This window comes from Tamandua tetradactyla, chromosome 5, assembly GCF_023851605.1.
Source record: "Tamandua tetradactyla isolate mTamTet1 chromosome 5, mTamTet1.pri, whole genome shotgun sequence".
NCBI classification, from domain to species: Eukaryota; Metazoa; Chordata; class Mammalia; order Pilosa; family Myrmecophagidae; genus Tamandua; species Tamandua tetradactyla.
The window spans coordinates 31,425,656-31,447,267 of NC_135331.1; the positions used below are offsets into that span (position 1 = coordinate 31,425,656).

Sequence of the window (21,612 nt, forward strand, 5' to 3'; positions counted from 1 at the left end):
GGCTGCTCCGTGGTGGCCGCCCGCGCTTTTCCGGCGGGCGAACCCGGGAGTCCAGCCCGCGCACAACAGTATCCACCGGCGGGCCAGGGACAAAGCGCTCTAGGCCCGCTGGCTAGGCCCACAACCCGAGCGCTCGGCTTTTCGCGGAGTTGCGAGCGTTGGGGATGCTTTGGACCCGGAGAGCCCCGAGGGCGTTCTCCGACCCCTCCCGCGGTACCCCCACATCACTAGAAGCTGCTGGGCGCGCGGGAATCCATGTTCCTGTCCATCGTCCTCGCCCCTATCTTGTCGCTTCCCTGGGCTGATGACTTCCCACTCTTGGAGGCACAAAGCTCGGCGTGTAGTGGTTGGGCGACCGACTGGACGCTGGCCTCATCTCTCCAACACTCCCCAAAAGGCAGCCCCTTCGGTTCGGCCTACCCTAGCCAGGACCCCGGGCCCTCTTTGGAGTTGGGAGCGAGTAGCCGGTCGCGGGCGATTTCTGGGGATATCGCCCATCAGGAAAGGGCTCCGAGGGGTGCCCGACGCCCGTTTGGCTGGAGGGTGCGCATAGCAGGCTGGGGCGACCGGATTTGCACCCCCGGCTTCCCACCCCCTCGCTTCGGCCGCTAGCCGCCACTCTCGACGGGGAGGGGAGGGGCAGTGGGAGCTGGTTTGCTGGCTCTGCGCTTCGTTTGCATTAGCCCGGGGGGGCTGGGATTGCAGCCCCCGGCCCCGCGGGCGGGGTGGGGAGGCAGGGGCCGGACGGGGGCTCAATCTGCTCTAGCATTGGCGGAGCTGGGGAGTGGGGAGGGGGGGCAGGAAGCGGGGGGAGCGGAGCTGCGGGGGGGGTGCATAAATAGGGAAGGGGGGACGTGCATCCTCGGCTGGGTAAGGGGGGGGGGGGGGCGCTCCGCACAAAGAAAGTGGAAAGTTTGCAGCGCGGGGCGGCGCGGGCCAGGGATCCGGGCGTACACGTGCAGGGCCGGGGGCGCCGGGGGCCCCCACGCCGAGCTCTCCGTTTTTCTTCTTCTTTTTTTTTTTTTTCCTGCAAGCGTGAGGGGGGGTGTTGTTGGTATCGCCCCCTCCTTCTCCTCCCCCCAGGGGTGAAAGTGCAAGAGGAAGTGCAGCCGCTGCCATCTTTCCTCCGCTCCGAACACACGGAGCCCGGGGCCGCAGCGCCGCCGCTCCGCCGCCGCCTTCGCCGGCCCGGGGAAGGGCCCACCCCGCCGCCGCCGTCGCCGCCTCCCGCCCGCTCCAGCCGCCGCCGCCTCCACAGCCACAGGGCTTCCGAACCCGGTCTGCGCCGCGGTCCCCACGCGCTCCCGGCCGCCTTCGCCTTTTGTTTCCTCCGCTCCGGCGCCCCCGCCCCGGCTTGCGCTTTGCAGGGGACGCAGCGCGCGCCCCCAGCAGGCCCGGGAAAAGCCGCGGAACGCGCGCGCGCGCTTGCGCGGCGGACCCCTCCTTCTCTTCTCTGCGCGCGCGCGCCCCTCTTGGCTGCGCGCCGGCGCCGCCTGGCGGGCGGGAGGGGAGGTGGCAGGCGCGTTTGCCGGAGGGGCGCACCTCTTCGCTCGCGTAACCCCTGGAAGGTAGACCGAAAAGGGGAGGGAGGCGGGCGGCCGGGAAGAGAAAAGAGCGTGCGAACCAGCGGGAGGTGGGGGCGGCTATGTGGGGAGTGGCTCACCCCGCCGTCTAGACAGTCCGATCCGGTTAGGGGGCGTGTGCGCTCGGCGCACCTGCGAGACCACAGAGCCCCAGGCCAGCACGTGTGGGGAGTGTAGAGACGTCCGCCGCGTCCCGTTTCTCTCTGCCTCGGGGAAGGGAGGGGGGGCGGGCAGGTGCCGCGGCCCGACCAGTGGGGAGGGGGCAGCGGCCATGGAGCGGGTGAACGACGCTTCCTGCGGCCCTTCGGGCTGCTACACCTACCAGGTGAGCAGGCACAGCACGGAGATGCTGCACAACCTGAATCAGCAGCGCAAAAACGGCGGGCGCTTCTGCGACGTGCTCCTGCGGGTGGGTGACGAGAGTTTCCCAGCGCACCGAGCCGTGCTGGCCGCCTGCAGCGAGTACTTTGAGTCTGTGTTCAGTGCCCAGTTGGGCGATGGCGGAGCTGCGGACGGGGGTCCGGCCGACGTGGGGGGCGCGGCGGCGGCCCCAGGCAGTGGAGCCGGGGGCAGCCGAGAGTTGGAGATGCATACCATCAGCTCCAAGGTGTTTGGGGATATCCTGGACTTTGCCTACACGTCCCGTATAGTGGTACGCTTGGAGAGCTTCCCCGAGCTCATGACGGCCGCCAGGTTCCTGCTGATGAGGTCGGTCATCGAGATCTGCCAGGAAGTCATCAAACAGTCCAATGTACAGATCTTGGTACCCCCTGCCCGGGCTGACATCATGCTCTTTCGCCCCCCTGGGACCTCGGACTTGGGCTTCCCTTTGGACATGACCAACGGGGCGGCCCTGGCAGCTAACAGCAATGGCATCGCAGGCAGCATGCAGCCAGAGGAGGAGGCAACCCGGGCAGCGGGTGCAGCAATTGCGAGCCAAGCTTCCCTGCCAGTGTTACCTGGGGTGGATCGCTTGCCCATGGTGGCTGGACCCCTGTCCCCCCAACTGCTGACTTCCCCATTCCCCAATGTGGCATCCAGTGCCCCTCCCCTGACTGGCAAGCGAGGCAGGGGCCGCCCAAGGAAGGCTAACCTGCTGGACTCAATGTTTGGGTCCCCAGGGGGCCTGAGGGAGGCAGGCATCCTTCCGTGCGGGCTGTGTGGGAAGGTGTTCACTGATGCCAACCGGCTCCGGCAGCATGAGGCCCAGCACGGTGTCACTAGCCTCCAGCTGGGCTACATCGACCTTCCTCCTCCGAGGCTGGGCGAGAATGGGCTACCCATCTCTGAGGACCCTGATGGCCCCCGCAAGAGGAGCCGGACCAGGAAGCAGGTTGCTTGTGAGATCTGTGGCAAGATTTTCCGTGACGTGTACCATCTCAACCGGCACAAGCTCTCTCACTCCGGGGAGAAGCCCTACTCCTGCCCTGTGTGCGGACTGCGGTTCAAGAGAAAAGACCGTATGTCCTACCACGTGCGGTCCCACGATGGGTCCGTGGGCAAGCCCTACATCTGCCAGAGCTGTGGGAAAGGCTTCTCCAGGTGAGGACAATTACGCCCCCCCTTTTCTTCCTCTTCCTGATTCATGGGGCAGCTCCTTGCCACCGTCTGGGGGTGTGGACTTGTGGGGTGGTCACTTGACCTCACAGGGCCACATCAGGGAGGGTGTTTTAAGGGTCTAGATTTTGGAATGGTGCCGCCAAGAACCTCAGGGAAGTTCTCTAGGCGTGTCTCACTGTCTGGCCTCCTTGAGGCCTGTAGGAAGGGGCCGGATTCCTCAGGCCACAACCACTGGGCCTCGCCATTCTTCTCCCTGGGCTCCCTTTGTGTTTCTGGCACCAGGCTTGGGGCCCTCTCTGGGGGCGGGAGGCTGGGCTCCTCCTGCGACTTTCCCCGCTTGAATGGCTGCTGAGGGAGGGACTGGAACAAGTGCATCTGGGACTTTTACACAACTGTGGCATCAAGCGCCCACCACAGAGCATTTGTGATCCCAGATTGGGAGACTTCAGCTTTGCGGCTTACAGCCCCTGGAGTTTCAGGGCAAAGAGCTTGGCACCCAGAGCCTCAACAGTAAATCTGATCTGCTCTGACCTAGCAGCTCCAGTGTCTCACTGAACCCCCAGCCTTTATGCTTTCAGGACATGAGGGAAAAGGGCGCACGATTGCTTTTTATATTTATTTTCTAGTGGTAGGGAACTGAGGACTTCTGGGAGCAGAAGGTTGTTTTGTTTTTCTCTTAGAGAATATTCAGAATAAAAGGCTGGTTTTAACTTGCCTGGATATTGAAGAGCTTGTGTGAAGTGAACCTAAGGATGGCGAACTCCCTCAGAGGGGCCCCAGTCAGGAACCAGTCTTACCGGTCAAGCAGCCCCTGCCCACCTGCTCAGGCGGGCATCTGGTTTACCAGCCCAGCTGGGGACTTAAAGCTCCATCGCTAGGCCTCTGGGGACTGAATTCCATCCTGGTGACATTCATTGGCTGCTTAGGCAGGAGAGGGTGGGGGAAGGGAACACTGAGTCTCTAAGGGGCTTTAGTCTGGACAATGAATCACACACACCCCCTCCCGAAAAGGCTGCAGGTCTCATTCTAAAGCCGCCTCCTCTGGTCCCAGAAATCATTGAGTTTCTAGTGGGGGGAGATCGGGGGGGTGGGGGCAGTGGGTAGCTAAAGCCAGAGACAAATGCTCGCCTCCCTTCCCCCTCTAGAGAAAACCAGAATGGAGAAGCCTGGGCCTACAGCAGCAAGGGCTGGGTGATGACAAGTCTTTCTCCTGCTGGGGTTGGGGAGAGGTAGTCCTCTTTGGCAGTGTCCGTCGGATGGGTTGGGGGTAGTGTTCTGGCCAAGTTTGTGGCATCATCTTTCAAGGTCTTGTTTTAAAGTCTCTTTCGGTTCTGTGTTTTCTAGGCCTGATCACTTGAATGGACATATCAAGCAGGTGCACACTTCTGAGCGGCCTCACAAGTGTCAGGTAGGGGCTGGGCTAGGGCAGAGATGGGCTCAAGGAGGATGCTGCTCTTCTGGCAGCTGCGGCCATGAGTGAGCTGATGTGTGTGCCAGGGACCGGCTGACTGACCACCGCTTTGCACACCTCCCCTCTGTCCCTCCATCCTCCGTCTGCTCTCGTCCTTTGTTCTTCATCCCAGCCCCCACCTCCTTACCCCCATCCCCTGCTGATGTTCCTGCCTTCCTGGTGGCTCAGTCCTGGTTCCCACCCCATCTTCACTCTGTTGCTTGGCTTTCCTCTCCTGGTGTTTGCCGGCTCCCTTAGATGGTGGGCTGCGTACCACAAATATCGTCGTGGGGGCACTGGTTCCCCACTGGTCCTGACTCCCCATCCCCAGCAATTTGCAGGGACCCACAGTGGGAGAGAAGGATCATTAAAGGGCTCTCGGCATTCGGTCCAGGCAACACCTCGACACTGTTAGTGTTAGCCACCTCCCTTGTCTGCCAGGTGGGCTGACCTGAGTTGGCAGCCCCTCTGGGTTCCCTCAAGTAAGGGCATAAAAGGTAGTGGGGGACATAAGAGGTAAGGAGTAGGGGGGGGTTCCCTTCACTGAGCACTGGCCCCTGTTTAACCCATCCCGAGCCATGTGTATAACAGCTGAAATTTCTGGAAGACTAGGGCGCAAGGAGGGCTCCTCTGCTTGCAGGCTCTTTGGGTAGCAGCAGATAGGGAAGGCTGGGCCAGATTCTCACCTATGGTTTGTCTGCTTGAACGATATCTGGGGACTCTGCTGGCACCCAGAAAATTTGAGTTTCTTCTCCTGGCTACTGAGCATTCCTGATGTGGATGGCAAACATGCCTTTATCTTCTCCTCGGTTCTCTCTCCTCCCCCATGCCCAGTTCCCACCATCTGAAGGGGAGACAGATGGGGTTGTGGGGAGCTCACCATAACCCCTGTAGGGTAACCTGCTTCTCTTGTCCCCTTGGTGGAATGGGGGAAGTGTTCTGGGCAACCTGTGGACAAGGATGGATGTGCTGTAGGTAAGGCAGAGAGCCCCCAGGGGCCAGGTGTGGACAGTGTTCACAGATGCCAGGCCAGGAGGATGAGAAAAGGACAGGATGACCCAGGGGTGGGCCAGCTGGGATCTCTCTTGGCCTCGCTGCCTTCTTTCTCTCTTTCTCTCTCATCACGGAGCACATTCTGACTCTCCCAGGTAGTTTGTGCTGAGCAGCCCGGGCAGAATAGGAGGAGCCCAGAGGGCAGTGGGGGTGTGCCCTGTGGCCTGGGAGGGTAACTTGCACTCTCTGCCCTTTTTCCAGGTGTGGGTTGGGAGCAGCAGCGGCCTGCCGCCCCTGGAACCTCTTCCTAGCGACCTGCCATCATGGGACTTTGCCCAGCCTGCTTTGTGGAGGTCGTCCCATTCGGTTCCTGACACCGCCTTTTCCCTTTCTCTAAAAAAACCATTCCCAGCCCTTGAAAACCTGGGCCCGGCACACTCCAGCAACGCTCTCTTCTGCCCAGCCCCACCAGGATATCTGAGGCAGGGCTGGACCGCCCCAGAGGGCGGCCGGGCCTTTACCCAGTGGCCTGTAGGCTAGCCTGGGCCACCCCGAGAGTGTTTCCTATAGAGGGGTACAGGAATGGCAGTTGGCCTGAGACCCCTGCTTTTGGGAAAGGCCAGCAGGGTAAACTCTGTCCCCCATGCCCAGTTTCTCCCTGGATGATTTGGGTTCTTTCCCAGCTCAGGGCTCCCAGAAAGAGCTCCTTTCTGGGTCCCCACACAGTTTACAGGTTTCTTTCTGGGCTCTATTGTCTCCACCCCCTCTCACCCTTTAACAGATGGTACCCCAGGGCATCGGTCCTTTCATGGTTGATTTTAGAAGTTGGTGCTTTTCTGGGAACTAAGCTAATGGCTTACCTGCTTCCCCTCCCTTGATACCACCTCCCATAAGAGGTGGGTTTCTAGAATAGGCCTGGCCACCTCTCCCCCGACTCTGAGAGTGAATCTGGCTCCAGAGAGACTGGCTCCAGCTGGGGTGAGCCTGTCTTCCCTTCCCACTCAGATGGGTCCTGCTTTTATTTCTGGCTAGTGATTTAGACTTTGTGTTTTTGAGGTTTATTTTATTAGCAGGTCTGCTCAGGAACTAGACTAACCAGTAGCTTTATATAGGGACACCCCAATATATGGCTTTGGGGGGCAGTAATGCAGATGTAGATCCCCTCAGATCCCACTGGTGTGCCCTTTAGCCCTCGCAGGCTCTGCGGGGAGTTCAGGAGTGATGATAAAAGTTTTCATTCTAACATTCGAGGCTTTGTGTGTTTTGTCCTTGGTCTGTGTCATAACACTGGCATTGTTATCCCTTGGTGTACGAGCCTGCTTCTGCCCCTCCCTTCCACTACACACTCTCACAGACCTGCTGGCCTCCAGCCCTGTAGTCAGAACTCCCTTGACGACCCAGCAGGCGAAGATATGCTGGCTCTCCTGCTCTTGGGTGGCCAGCCAGGTGGTGCCTAGGCTTGGTTCAACAGAAATGGCATCTGTTTGGCATGGTGCGGTATTCTGAAAGCATCAGGGATGAAGAGACAGCTTGCTGGGAGTTGGTTCTTTGGGCCCCTGGCAAAGCTGGACACAGGCAGTACCTCTTGGCCTCTCCTGATACTGCATGGACATTTAGTGTGGGGGATGAAAGGGGCTCATTACACAGCCTGGTGCCACATCTTGAGTGAAAAGGCCATCCAAATTTAGGGACAGCAAACCTTGGACATGGCAGTGACACACAATTCTCTTCTCAGAGTTTGACCTGAGCCTCCTTAACTGGCTGGTGGCCTGCCCAGATGCCCCGGGCACTGCTGGGTTTCTGAGCTCATGGGCTGGAATGTTTCCCCCCGCCAGAGCAGCTCAGAACTTGCCCACTACTTCCAGTGGCCCCAGTTTGCAGGTTGGTTGTGGTGGTTTGGGGTAGAGGGAGAGCTCACTAGAGACGGAATGAATGGAGGCTGGGAATGAGTGCTGGAACCGTCACAATGATGACCAGCAAGGTCCGTGGAGCTGGAACTGCATGTACTGCCTGTTAGACTTTTTCATGGCTGTGGGGAAAGGAAAGGCTGTCTAAGACACCCCCAGGCTTCAAATGCCACCAAAGGTGGGGTGTTTATTAGTGTCCCTGGTAAGTGTCTGGGCCCCATTCCTGAGCTGCTCAATCCTGAAGGAAAAGTAGGATGGGAGAAACTGGCTGGGGAAGAGGGAGCGTGGCTGGCTAGGACCTGGCAGATGTACTTCCTGACAAGGGCATGGTTGCCTACGCACAGGGCTCTGAGCAGACTCCAAGCACCATGCGCGATCAGAGCATCGAATCACTGGCACACTTCCTCCCCATAGGGTCCCCCTGTCTTCTCCCTGTCTCCAGAACAGGGTGTGCTTTTCTCCTGAGTGGTCCCAGCCTGGAAGTTCTGGGTATTCCTTTCTTCGACATCTGTCTCAGCCACCTCTCTTTGTCCCTTCTCTCTTGGGTTGTGTGACCAGGATCTCTCATGACTTGCATTGTCTGAAGTTCTTGCAGGTATAGATTCAGATTTGCCTGGGAACCTTGAGGGCTCCAGCACAGAGGGCCAGTGTTGGCACAGAGATGCCAAAGATCACTTTAGCTTGTCTTTGTAGCAGAGAGAGTTCAAAGATCACTTTAGCTTGTCTTTGTAGCAGAGAGAGTTTTTGTTTTTAGTTTAGTTTAGTTTAATTTTGTTTTTTTCCTCTGCAGCAGATTTACATTCTTAATTATGTTTGCTCAGGCTAAAGTTAGCTTTCATTGCTTGAAAGATGATTGATGGAGGAAGCGGTAGGGTAAACCAGCCCAGTCTCAGATTTTAATTTTGCTCAACTAATTCCCAAAATGGATAATTCACTTGTGGATAACTGAGGTTTAGCTGTCCATCATCTTCAGGTAGCAGAGCATGACAGGTGGAGCCTTTTGAGGGGTAGATTCCAAAAGAAGTTTGGCCAGAGTAAGCAGGCATCTCTTTCACACCCCTGTAATGTCTCCCTCTCCCAGGGACTGTGGAAAAGGGAATCCTGAATGTGTCATTGCAGCCCGGTTTACTTACACCTGATCCATGTTTGGCGTTGGACACACTCCCTCTGGCAGTTGGAGGAGTGGTCCTTGGGTGACACTGGCTTGTGAAGCCAGGCAAATTAGGGTTTACAACAGCCCTTAACAGGGCTTAACAGGGTGATGGGCAGGGTGGAAGAGTCAGGGTTTTTCTCCACTGTGGCTCATGGGTGGGGTCCCTCTGTGGCCACGAGGCCAATTGTCCACGATGCTTTCTGAGTTACCTAAGTGGCAGCTTCCCTGCACAAATTCTAGCACCTTTCCCTATTGGGGAATCCTTGGCTGCTGTTGTAAGGCTACCAAGTACATTGTGCTCCCTCACCAGAAGCTACCTCTACTGTATTTAGAGATGGCAAGAGCACAGGGGTTGATTTTACATTCTAGTTGTCCTGTATTCTTTCAGGGCCTCAGTTGGCCCATCTTTAGATTGAGGAAGATAAGAATATGTAAGGATAGCTGGGAGGATTGGTAGAAGAATGGCCTGGCAACAGTGAGGGTTTTTTAGTCTGCTACTTTTGGTAGTAGGTGAGTCTGTGTGCTTTGGGCAAGTCATTTTCTAAACTTAGCTTCCTCATTTGTAAAAAGAAGAAACTGATAAAAGTGGGATTTCATTGGTATAAATTGTTCTGTTCACATTTGTAACATTTACTTAAAAAGTCAAATCACCGAGAATAAGTCAATGCAGACGTTTGGAGTGGGGGTAGGAACGGGGGTATTCACGGTGGTATCTTTTACCACCACAGCATCGCATGCCTGTCTTCACTTTGATTGTATGGAGAGAAACGTTTGTAAGTGATGGCAGTGTTCAGATGCTTACCTTGAGATGTCAGGATCTCAGGATACACTTCCATTAAGCAGAGACTAGGAACTGCTCCATTCTAGCAAGTTAACAGCTCTTTCGTGGGTTCAGATTCAGTCTGTAACACACAAAGAGGAATGTTGCTTTCTCTAACAGTTTTTAAAAAGCACAAACATACACACAGAGAAAGAAAGAAAAAAGGGAGTCAAACTTTACCAGAGCCCCAGAAATACCTCTACACAACCAATATAACTTGAAAGCCACGGGATTCACCTCTCCCATGATCTTAAGGCTGGGGTCCCCTTGCAAGCCCCAGCAGAGGAAAGGGAGTTGGAGGAAAATGAGTGTGTGATGCCGAGTCAGGTCCTCAGGTATGGGAAATGCCAAGTGACCTGCCCTCCCAGGGGCTGGTCCTGAATCGTCAGTCCCTGTGGCCTGGCTGTGACTCAGTGTTCACACCTCAGCTTTCTGTGGCCATGCTTTCCTGAAGGGTTATAGCACCGCCTGCCTCAGAGGGCTGCTGTAAGGATGGATTGCATAAGTTAAGTGCCTCCAAAACGGTGCCTGCTTAGCGCAAGGTGGTATCATTGCCCTTGTTATTTATTGCCTCAAGCTCCCCCAAACTTGTTTCACAAATGCTCCTGGAGCCTCTGGCCCTCATTTTCTTTACTAATTCTCACATTAGCAGAATTGACACTTACATTTTATGGGCTTCTTTTTCATACAAACTCTTGAGAGTATTATGAGAGTTCCTTCTGAGCTTTGTCTTGCCTTTCCTCTCCATTTGCCTGTGGCTAAGACTTAACATCACTTTTGAATAAAGTAAATAAATTGAATTCTTTTTGTAAAGTGAGTAGGGAAACCCAGGGATAGGAAACAGGGAGTCTGGACTGTTTATATATAAGTAATTCCATCCATAGATTCACTTATAGCCAATGTAACTAAAGTCAATTTTTAGTTTAAGAATGAAAAACTACCAGACTCATTTTAAACAGGCATATACAACACAGTTGGCCATGCTCTGGGCATGTTGGTGATACACCATTTGGAACCAGTAATTCCAATTCAGATGTCCCACAAGGAGACATTGTGTGAAGTAAGAGCAACTGACCACTTGGCATTCTGAGTAGAGAGCCTGGTCCAACCTCTAAAGCTTTCTTTATAAAGGGAGTCATGGCCATGTGACAACACTGTGTATGCTTGGTGGGAAGACAAGTGCAGAATTCTGGCTTTCACCTCATTCTATTTTCCTTTCTGTTCTCAGACCTGTAATGCGTCATTTGCCACCCGAGACCGGCTACGCTCCCACCTGGCCTGTCATGAAGACAAGGTACCTTGCCAGGTGTGTGGGAAGTACTTGCGGGCAGCGTACATGGCAGACCACCTGAAGAAGCACAGCGAGGGGCCCAGCAACTTCTGCAGTATCTGTAACCGAGGTAATCTCCTTGCTATTTCCTCACTTCCAGAGGATGGGCCTGAGCTTGTGTGGGAGGCCTACAGGTGTCTTGACCACCCTGCCTTCAGATTTCATCCTCTCTGCGTGGTTCTTCCTTCTCACTGAACAATAAATGCCTTCTAACCACTAGCTTTTGGTCTGCCTTCAGCTCCCAGCTAGCTCTTTTCCAATCCTTCCTTCCCAAGAAGCTTGGGCTGCTTGGACTGGGAAGTCCCAGGAGACCTGCTGGTGGGAACAGAAGGAGGAGAAAGTATTGTTCCCAAGCTTGGGCTCACAAAATGCCTGCTGTTCAGGTGGCAGGATGGTTACATTTTGTAGACACCACTGAACTACTTAGATCAGTGGGGGACTCATTAGGTCCCCAAGAGGTGGGATGAAAAGGGATCCTGCTTGAGAAATTTTGCTGGCTAATTTACCAATACATGAAATTCAGCAGCCAGGGAAGGAGATTGAATCTGGAAATGAAAAAGGGGCAGAAACTTTATAGTGGTCAGTAAATAGCCCAAACTCAGCTAAGTTGTGGCCTTGATGAGAGAAGTAGAAGGTGCTCTGAACAGGTCAGCGTGCTTGAAGACAAGGTCTGCCTAGCCAGTGTGTCTGAACTTGTTGGCACTGTTGTTGTGTTGAGTGGGGTCAGGTCTATTTCTGAGGTTCTGCTAGGTCTTATTGGCTGTTGGAAGGGCTGGAGGTTTGTGCTTTGTAAGCACAGTTAGTGGAAGAGGTTTGCGTCATACCTGTGCTGAAGGAAGTCCAGACAGCTGTCTGTTGTGAGTGTAAGGATGCTTCTGCATGATGTGCTTGCTTTGGCCAGGTGGGAGTGTTGTTGGGAATTCCTCATTTCCTGGGACCCTTTCGTCCCCATGTTTCTGGAAGTCTGGGTTGTGGCTTAGTGGGTTGAGCACTGAATAAGAGTAAGGGCACCCAGGGTTTAGTTCCAGCCTCTCCCTCCACCGCCTTACTATGTGGACCTTGAACTTTCCCTTCCCCTCTCTAAGCCTCAGTTTTCATCTCTCCAGTGGTGTTAAGAACAGCGCCCTTGCCCACCTCATAGGGTTATAGTGAAGATCCTGGGAGATGAGGTAGGTGAAAATTCTTTGAACCCAATGAGGAACTGTATACTTTGGAGGCCCCATCTTTTATACTTTGTAATGGAGCTAGGAAAGATATTCTGGTTGGGACCAGGCACAACACAGTGTATTCCCTGTTGGAATCCTGGGTGCTTACGCTGTCTCTTTGTGCCTTGAGGTCCCCCCTGGTGGTGGGCGACTGCTGAATAAGCTGGGTGTTCGTGGTGCCCTGGGAGCTGGTGCCTGGGAGCTGGTCCCATGACTGGGGTGTGCCTTGAAGGCCTCTGGATATCAGTATTACCCTGTCTTTGCACCACCAGGAAATCTGCTGTGAAAGTGGGAGGAGGAAATGAAAACTTCTGATGTGTCAGCAGAGCAGATTTCTAACAGGAACTTCCTTGAGGTGGTGGCCAGCAGTGGAGCTCTGTGTGCAGAGAGTTTTCAGGCTGTGGCTGACTGACTTGTGGGCTATCCTAGCCCTAGAAAAAGGTGGTTTCCTGACAGAGCCCCCAAATAATTCTAAACCCGCTGAAGCATGCCATCCGCAACTGTTGTTCAAGTTTCTAGCATTGCAGTTCTTAGCCTGAGAATCGGGGTAAGAGACCAGAGGCTGGAAACCAATGAGCATGGAGAAGGCTGCTAATGATAAAATTCAGAAAGCCCTGTCCAGATTGCAGAGTGAGGTAAAAACTGGATGGCAGATACAAAACCCTGGTGAGCCCTGCCCAGAAAGAAAGAAGAGCTGAGAACAGGAGGGAAAGTCAGCCAGTGAGGAGACAGGTGATGTGGCAAAACCAACAACTATTGCATGTCAAGGTTTTTTTTCCCCTGGGGCTGGAAAAAAGGACTTGGGAAACAGCCACAGAATAATGACTGGGGTGGGGTTCTAGAAGAGTAAAACAAGAGCCCAGCTTTTCTTAGGAAATCCAAGACTAGATCTGAATCCCAGGCTAAACACCTTTGGGTCCCAGAATCAGAGTGAGAAGTCCCATTCCTCCAAGAGAGGGCTCGGTTCAACCCACCCTGGATTCTCAGAAGGAAGGCAAAACAACTGTGGTCTTTATCAGAAGAGAACAGAAGTCTACTTCTGGACTCATTCCTTGGGTAGAAATAGGAAGAGGCCAAAAACAAAAAAAAGGAGGAAGGCAGTTTTTCTAGGAAGAGGATAAGGTTCTTTCTGGACACCAAGAACATCAAGACAATGGAATCAGAATGCAGAGAGCTCTGCGTCGTCCTTTGCCTTGCCTGCTGCTATGAATATAGGAGTAGTCAGACAGATGAAAGAAATGAATGAAAATTCTTATCTTTGCAAGGGTCCAGTCACAGGCTAAATGTCAGCCGGTTGATAAGAACGGTTGAGGTTGGGTCAGGCGAACCTCAGAGTACCCTCTGAGCGCTTTCAATCCCGACAATTCTTAAATGAGCACCTTAGCTACCCAAGGGTCTCCCTTTTTCAGCCTTTGTCACAAAACAATTCCTGGCCGTGAAGAATGGGAAAGAGGGGAGGCACTTAAAGCAGCACACTTGAGTCAGATGCAAGTTTATGAGACAGATGACCTTGTCTTTGTTCCAGAGACATATCAATACATGGTTTTGTAGAGGAAGATGAGTTACAGTGGAGGGAGTGTTAGGGCTAGACAAGCTCATTCCCTCATTTTCAAGTTGAGGAAATTATTTGAGTTGAGTATTGGTAAGGAGAGTAGAGCACCATGATTTTCTTCTTTTTTTAAAAAAATAATTTTGAGGCAGGGTCTTTGTTTGTACGTATATGTGCTGATATGGGCAGTAGGGGTAGCTCATTGGGAAATCTGCCTTTGGCAAATGTTTGAATTCAAACATTGCTTCAGAAGTAGAGGAAATATTTTTCCCATTCAGAGGTAAACACATACGTTGCAACCAATACCAAATATGGATGCAGGGAACAGCCTGTTACTTCCTGGACTGAGTAGGCAAGAACCTACTTTTTGCCAGTGTTCAGACAAGGAGAGAGCAGTCTCTTGACTCTTGTGTGGATGTAGAACCTTCCAAAGGAAGTTTTGCTTCTGGAGTGTAAACTGCAGCACACCAGGCTAGAAAATGCAACCTGCCTTTTGGTAATCAATTCCAGGTGCCTTAGCGGGCTGGTGAGTCAGTCCCTCCAAGAATTCTGTTCTAGGAGTCCATGGAGTTAGAGGGGTCTGTTTGTCTCCAGAGTGAGAGGGAGGGTGGTTTGTCAGCTGTAGCAGCAGCTACATGTGTGCTCAGTGTTTTCATCATTCTGATGCCTGATCGGGCTGCCCCTCTGGTTTTTGGTTAATCAGTGGTTAATGGATAGGTGAGTTTAGAATTCCAGCTAATCTTTGGCTTCAAAGAAACGTTCTTCTCAGAAGCTCCGCTTCTGTTTCATCTAAACACTTGGCTGCTGAGTTGTTCTGTGTTTAAATTCTGGGCTTTAAGTGGCAGCTATGATCCACTTCTGCTGCCCCACCATGTGGTTTTGCTATAGACAGTACAATTTACAGCTGGGGTAGAGCTAAGAGAACCTAGCCATGTATTTGTCAGACTGTTGCAGGAAAATGCAGCAAGTAGCTCTCTCTACAAGGAGTAAACATAATAATTTCTACCCCCATCCCCTTTGACTGCAGTGGACCTGTCCTGGCATGCCATTGGGAAGGGTTACTATAAAATAAAGAAAAAATCCCTTCTAAAATTGTCTCATCATATTATCAGAAGGTCCTGATATTATGCTGGTTGTCAGGTGGCCAGTACCTCCTGGTTTAGTTTCCCACAGCACCAACCCAGGTGGCAGGGCTAAGACCCTTTTTCCCACTAGCCTTGTTTCCTCGTTGCTGACCACAGCCTACCTCTTTGGAATGTGAACACAGAACCCAGCCGATTTACCCCTGGCAGACCACTTAGATCACAGTGCAAGACCAGTCACTCTTCCAGGCAGGGCAGGAAACCAGCATCTGGTCCAAACTCATCTTTGAAGTAGCTGTGTTGGGAGAGGAAGGGCCTCGATTTTCTTTCAGCACCACCAATCGCTGCTGTCAGGGCAGCGTTTGTTTTGACAGGCCAGCGCCCTGTCCACCAGTGGCTTTCATTCTAACATATCCATGTGGCAGAGAGACACATGAGTGTAAATGGTAACGCAAAAGTCTAAGGGAGGTTTCGAGTGCCCAGGATCAAGCCATTAAGGAGTCTGCCCCATGATGAAGGGCAAAGTGCTGGTGGCATGTAGTCCAGGCTCTGCCATGTAGCATCTGTGTGTGTGACTGCAGGTTACTTAACCTCGCCAAGCCTCTTGTTTTCTCATCTGTAAAACAGGTACAATGATAATTACCAGCTCATAGGGTGGTTGTGGGAATTCTACGGAATAATACATGTGGCGCCAAGCCCTGGAACACCATCAGCACTCTCTAAAGGTGAACCTTTATTACAGTTCTGGTGGCATTTTAGAGTTTTTTTAAAAAAAGCAATTACTGTGCAGACATCACACAGTACTCCCCGGGTTCTGACCCCTTTAGCAGCTGGAAGCTGTGTCATTTAAAAGGGAATGAAAGTACCTGAGAATATGTCACCCAGATACAGAATGGGATCAAAGGACACTGGCTCTCCAAGTGGACCTACTTCATGCTAAAATGCTTTGGTTCCTGCTGAAGGAACTTTCTCATCCTTGACCAGAGTGGGGTTTGACGGCATAGCTCCTTCATGTTAAACCCAAGTCAGATTCCTTTTTCTTGCCCTGATTCTGTATCCTCAGTCTCGTGGCTGATCTAGAAGTTGACCCAAGATCTCTTTCCAGCATGACATAACCCTTGGCTCAAATGATAGCAGGATCTGGGGAAGGCTAGAGTAGCTCCAAGATGGCTAGATGGCCTCTCCCCCCACCCAAAAATTAAGGACAGCAGAAATCATCCTTGTTTCTTTTTCCTTAAGAGAACCTGGTGGATGCTCCAAAACTGAACCTGAAAGACCACCATGTATAAGGAGACGACCATGCCCTTTTAACATAACTTCCTATTTTTGTTTTTCTTCAAAGGGTCTAACAAGTTACTAAATCCACTTATTTTGGAGTTGGGGAGTTAGCGTCATGATAGAAAACTTCCTTTCATTTTTTTCTCCCATCCTATCTGAGACAGAGTCTGCTTTGTTGACCAGTTTACAAGTTTTAAGTAGGCAATCTACTGGCTGGAGCCCCATGGTTGACCTAGAGCCCCACATACTTTTCTAAGCACATTTTCAGCTATAGTCCTTGGAGCTGACCTCGGGCTTTGGGACAACCACTCAAATCACCCGTAATTGAGGCACCAAGTAAGCCTAGAGGCGTTTGGCCTCTGGCCCTGGCAGGAGCAGGGTCTCAGGCCATCCTACTAGGTGGCAGTCCCAGTCCCCTCACTTTAGCCTTGCACAGTGGGCTTTGCAAAATAGCCAGCTTGTGGACAGTGCCTCCCTCCATCCCAAGCAACTGGCTCATGTGCTTGCAACTGTTTTTGAGCCAAGGAGGGTGCCCTCCTAGGTGCAGCTGAGCTGGGAATGCTAGCCAGAGCGGCCAGAGGAGAGGCATGGGGGAAGCAGAGAGGTATCTCTGTGCTGGCCGCGGGATCTCATCTCCTTTTGTCTTGTTTAGGTTTCTCCTCTGCCTCCTACTTAAAGGTCCATGTTAAAACCCACCACGGTGTTCCCCTTCCCCAGGTCTCCAGGCACCAGGAGCCCATCCCGAATGGGGGAGCAGCGTTCCACTGCGCCAGGACCTATGGCAACAAAGGCAAGCGACCCCTTGCTCTGCACTTTGCTTCTCTGCGCAGACTGTGTTGTGGGGGCGCTGGACTGGGCGTGGGGAGGCGGGAAGGCTGCTGGGTGCTGGCCTCCTCAAGGAGGCTCAGAGATCTGAGTGGCAGTGGCCTCCAGGACAAAAATTGCAGTGAGTATCTCACTCCAGGGCAGTAAGTGAGGCTTTTAGGGCACTGCCGAGATCCAGCCCCCGCCTCCTCTTTCCCAGCCCTCCTTCTTTGCTCTTGGCTGGCCCCTACTAGTTGGACCCCTGCAGGGACGCCCCGGGCCTAGGGCAGGAAGAAGAGCCCTGCATGAGGAGTCGGTCTATGCCTGTCCATTGACTGTTGCCCTGTGAGGAAGGTGTGGAGTTGATGGTGTGGCTTGAAAGCTTTCTTCTCCTTTGACCTTGTGGGCAGGGGGAGCCAAGGGCTGGCTTCTCCCGCAGTAGGAGAGGTTGGTTGCTGTGAGTGGACTTTTCTGGAGGGCTTCTGTGTTTGTGAAATGCATGGGGATAATTAAGCAACCTTACTGTCTCTGGCTCAAGTTGGTTTGCAGGGAGCTCCCAGGCCCCGCCTTCATTTGTTGTTTCAGGTTGCTCTGTGGTGTTTCAAGCTGTTGCTGCCTTGGGGATGAGGCCAAGGGCTCGGCAGATGGTAGAGATGGCATGCTCCACGCTCCCATCACAGACTTCCCTTCCCGGCATGGTGCTCTGAACCCAGGCAGGAAGCTACTCATTGGTAGAGGACTCCAGTGTGGGCTGGGCAAGGCCGGGCCTTGAGGGTTGTCTTGTGGCTCGGTCTTTCCTGGGCCCTGGGTGTTTCCCTGGACCGACTGAGTTGTTCTAAGTTGCTTTTGGCCTAAGTGCATCAGCCCCTCAGCCCTGGAAGAGATTTGGCAGAAGAAAGGCAGTGAGGGTAGATTTGTGTTTGGCTTCTGTCTGAGCCATCAGTGGGATAGGGTCTGTCAGGTTGAGGACCTCACAGCTCTGGTTCTGCCTTGCTGGAGAGAGCTAGCTGGGTGCAGGAGTCAAGGCCACTGATATCTCCCCTTAGTGTCATCAGAGCAGCCATTTTACCACCAGCAGCACCTAAGAGAGTGCCTAGCATTTGAGGATCTTTGACTTGTTCTGGGCAGAAGCAGTGAAGGTCCTTTCTCTGAATCCCCTTCCTCGAAGCAGGCTGAGACGTTGGTGACCGATACATGTGCAGCTGCATGAAGAGTCCACAGTGAGGGAGGCTGGAGGCCTTGGGGCCCTGCTCTTGCTCCCGTTGGCACTCCAGGTTCCCAGACTGACCAGCCAAGCCTCCGTGGGTTCTGCCAGGGCAATGACTGGCAATTGGCTGCCCTCCACAGGCCTGTGAGCTGGCTCCTCACAACCTCTCCAGGACGGGCATCTCCAAAGCCTGGCTTCATCCCTCCCCTATTTTGTTTTTCTTGTAGAAGGCCAGAAATGCTCACATCAGGATCCGATTGAGAGCTCTGACTCCTACGGCGACCTCTCAGATGCCAGCGACCTGAAAACACCGGAGAAGCAGAGCACCAATGGCTCTTTCTCCTGTGACATGGCGGTCCCCAAAAACAAAATGGAGTCTGATGGGGAGAAGAAGTACCCATGCCCTGAATGTGGGAGTTTCTTCCGCTCCAAGTCCTACTTGAACAAACACATCCAGAAGGTGCATGTCCGGGCCCTTGGGGGTCCCCTGGGGGACCTGGGCCCTGCCCTTGGCTCACCCTTCTCTCCTCAGCAGAACATGTCTCTTCTTGAGTCCTTCGGGTTTCAGATTGTTCAGTCGGCTTTTGCATCATCTTTGGTAGATCCTGAGGTTGACCAGCAGCCCATGGGGCCTGAGGGCAAGTGAGGTAGATGTCATGTCCCCACAGAAGTGGCCATCAGGAGACTGTTGAGAAATGCTGTGAATGCGAAGGGAAATGATGTCTTTGGGTTCTGTAGCTGAGAGATTTTTATTCATTTTTAACTCCACCCTGCCCCCTAACCCTGTCACCCGGACTTCCCTGTCCACCATCCGTTACCCCGGTGGTCTTTAGAAATAGTCTCATCTGATGCTCTGCAGAAATAGCTGCAAGACCGAGTATGGGATGAAGGCAGAAAACACTACATAGGCCTCCAAGGCAGCATCAGTCTCGGTTTCTCCAATGGGCAGAAGCTGGAATTCCTGGTGCTCAATTCTTAGTGATCCCAATCCCAAACCCATACCCCAAGGCAGTCTAGAACCTCAGTGATTTCGGTCTCCTTCCACCTCTCCAGTTCCTCATCCCCCCTTTTCATGTCCCTCAAAAGAAACTTCAGTAGGGTTTTCACCCACTTCCACAACACAAAGCCCAACTGTTTTTAAGGAAGCCAGAAACCTATACCATCCCATGGACCATGGGGTGAGAGTCCTCCAAGAGCCTCCCTGAGCTTGACTGTTGCCTGGAGGACCACAGACCTTCCTGAGCTATCTCTGAGGCTAGCATTTTGCTGCTAAGACAAGCTCGGCTATCAAGGACACCCTCACCCCAAATTCCAGTTCTTATTGTGATTTTAACCATTCAATTTGCTGTTGGGTTTTAATTCTCTAATTATTATTATTATTGTTATTATTTTTTAGGAACAGTTGTAGTGAGTTGCTACTGAAAGCTATCCCAGGTGATACAGAGCTCTTTGTAAACTGCAGTCACACGTTAGGGTTAGTATTAAACTTTGTTTAGATGTACCATAATTAACTTGGCTAGTCGATTGTTTTAAGTCTATGGAAGAAATAGTTTTATGCAAAATTTTAAAAAATGCCAGTCTGGTTAGAGAGGTGTAGGGGGTTTCAGTGCTGTTGGGAGCTAGGATGGTGGGCTAGTCAGAAGGTGGGGACACTATGTACTTTGGTTGTGTCACACTTATACAAGCCAAGGGTGACCTCATTTTGTGAATTGATCTGATCAGACTGTATTAAAAACGTTAGTACATTATTCTATCTGCTCCTATGAGTCCAGTTTTTCAGCCAAGTGGGTCTTGGGGACCCAGAGAGTAGGCAATCTCTGCCCCTGTGCATAGGTTTGAAGGCAGGATCCCAGGTGCCCTCTTTTCCCAGATAGGGGACAAGCCTCCATGATAAGGATTTCCCTTTTATTGTACCCACTCCACCAGCAGTGACAGGTGGATGAGTGAAGATTTAGCTTGTCCCCGCTAAATGAATAGACCGCGTTCATCTATTCATTCAACAGATATTGATCACTAGTTGCCTTCACTGTGTGTGCCCAGCATGGTTCCAACCCTCATGGAGCTTAATGGGAGAGACAGACTACAAGCAGAAAAATTTAAATATAAATTCAGATAATGATAAGTACAAGGAGAAAAGCAACTAGGTGAGGGGATAGTGACCACAGGAAGGTAGATAGGGTGGTGGAGGAAGATGTAGACAGGAGCTGGGAGAGAAGATCTGGAGTAGGAAGGGGTCAGCACAGTGGCCGTGGGACCTTGAGGAGAGATGTGGGCAGGGTGGAAATCCCTATGGCTAAGGGGCCCTAAGAGGGTCAGCAACTTGACGTCCCCCCATTCTGTGCTGTCTACCTGACATGAAATGAAAGGTTGTTTTACTATTAGTGAACATATGTGAAGAAGAGGAATGAGAATGGCAAACAGGAGGCAACGGTGAACAAACTGATGGAAGCATGAGTCGGGGACAACAGGGGACAGGCACTTTGTGCCTTCTGAGAAATCTCAGGGAAGAGGAAAAAAAACCAAACAAGTAGAAAGAAAAGAAAAATGACAATGAAGCAGAGAAAAATAAACAGACCAGAAGGAAGAAAAAAAGCATAAATGATTCAGACCCACATTAATATCAGAATTATACTGATGCTGTGATTTAAAGGCAAAGACTGTGAGCTAGTATTAAAAACAACCAAACAAAAAAACAACTCGATGCCATTTACACAAAATCTTGGGTAAGTCTCTGGGTTTTGCGGAGGTGCAGAATTGGGGCTTGGGCCATGAAGGGTGAGTGTCAAAGAAAAGGACAACCCTAGGATGCTGAATCCCTGTGGACATGTGGCCTTGTAACCACCATGGACTCTGCCAGCTGGTCATACCTGCCTAGTGTTAACAAGAAAACCTTTGAACTCGGAATTTCCTAGACTGGCCTGAGCTCCTTCTGGAGATATTGGTCCTGCCTGCAGGCATCTCTGGCCATGTCAATGGAGAGGTAGGGACCAACAGTTAGAAAGGACTACTCAGACATGTGGCAGAAGGGGAGCAACAGAGCAAACAGACTGCTGCCTCTTCCAAAGGGCTACCCACCTGGAGGTCTGAGCAGCAAGTGAGGTGCCCCTACCTGCATTTCAAACTCCACGTCCTCCCCCATATGCCCAGGCCCTTCAGGCCACGGGGAGAAACGCTGTTGCAGAATGTAGGTGCATAAAGGCATAATGCATTTCCTTGCACATGGCCCTGGGTAAAGAGCTTGAGCTTTGGTTGTCCAGTTCCACCATTTTCTCACTGGCGGTACAGGGCAAATCTCAGTTGCAACATCCTTATCAGTAAAACGGGATGTGAAGACTAAAGGAGGTCACTGTGATGAGCTAATATTCTCTACTTACTCCGCAGCACAATCCTATAAAGTTGGTTCCATTATTATCCCCCTCCTGCAGATAAAGAAATGGAGGCATCCCCCCATGGGTTGCACGATAAGTTACAGAGGCAGGATATGAACTCAAGCTCTGTCTGACTTTAGAACCCTCACTCCCAAACTCCTAGTGATACTGCTTTTATGCACATGTAAAGTCATCATCATGTCTGACATAAAGGAGTTTCTGCTACCATCTTCTCAGGCCTCGGTGTAGCAGAAAAAAGCCACAGAGGAAGTCAGGGGCAGCGCCAGAGGAAGTGTCCGGGGACCCTGTGTGATTAAGTACAA

The 21,612-nt window shown here is 52.3% G+C and overlaps 1 protein-coding gene and 1 long non-coding RNA gene across 6 annotated transcripts in view; one reads left to right on the plus strand and one right to left on the minus strand.

Moving 5' to 3' along the window:
* Positions 1 to 21,612, minus strand: part of LOC143683954 (uncharacterized) — an 83,574-nt gene that overhangs the window by 21,939 nt on the left and 40,023 nt on the right. For both annotated transcript variants that reach the window (XR_013175753.1, XR_013175754.1), the window contains exon 3: positions 9,449 to 9,548. This is a non-coding gene — a long non-coding RNA (uncharacterized LOC143683954). The remainder of the gene's footprint in view (positions 1 to 9,448; positions 9,549 to 21,612) is intronic.
* Positions 1,459 to 19,669, plus strand: PATZ1 (POZ/BTB and AT hook containing zinc finger 1). Of its 4 annotated transcripts, none has more exons than XM_077160508.1 (5): positions 1,460 to 3,125; positions 4,488 to 4,551; positions 10,695 to 10,866; positions 16,563 to 16,700; positions 18,149 to 19,669. In XM_077160508.1, exons 1-5 carry the CDS (start codon positions 1,855 to 1,857, stop codon positions 18,565 to 18,567), a joined length of 2,064 nt encoding a protein of 687 aa, XP_077016623.1. In that variant the 5' UTR covers positions 1,460 to 1,854; the 3' UTR covers positions 18,568 to 19,669. The 4 variants fall into 4 exon arrangements, with proteins under 4 accessions (XP_077016626.1, XP_077016623.1, XP_077016625.1 ...); XM_077160510.1 differs by having other exon boundaries at positions 1,461 to 3,125; positions 16,628 to 16,700; positions 18,149 to 18,308; XM_077160509.1 differs by lacking the exon at positions 16,563 to 16,700 and having other exon boundaries at positions 1,461 to 3,125.

Bases quoted from the DNA above. Each gene is read 5' to 3' on its own strand.
- PATZ1 (XM_077160508.1), top strand. From the start codon at position 1,855: ATGGAGCGGGTGAACGACGCTTCCTGCGGCCCTTCGGGCTGCTACACC. The intron at 3,126-4,487 runs GTGAGGACAATT...TGTGTTTTCTAG, and splicing joins TGTGGGAAAGGCTTCTCCAG to GCCTGATCACTTGAATGGAC. The intron at 16,701-18,148 runs GCAAGCGACCCC...TTTTTCTTGTAG, and splicing joins CAGGACCTATGGCAACAAAG to AAGGCCAGAAATGCTCACAT.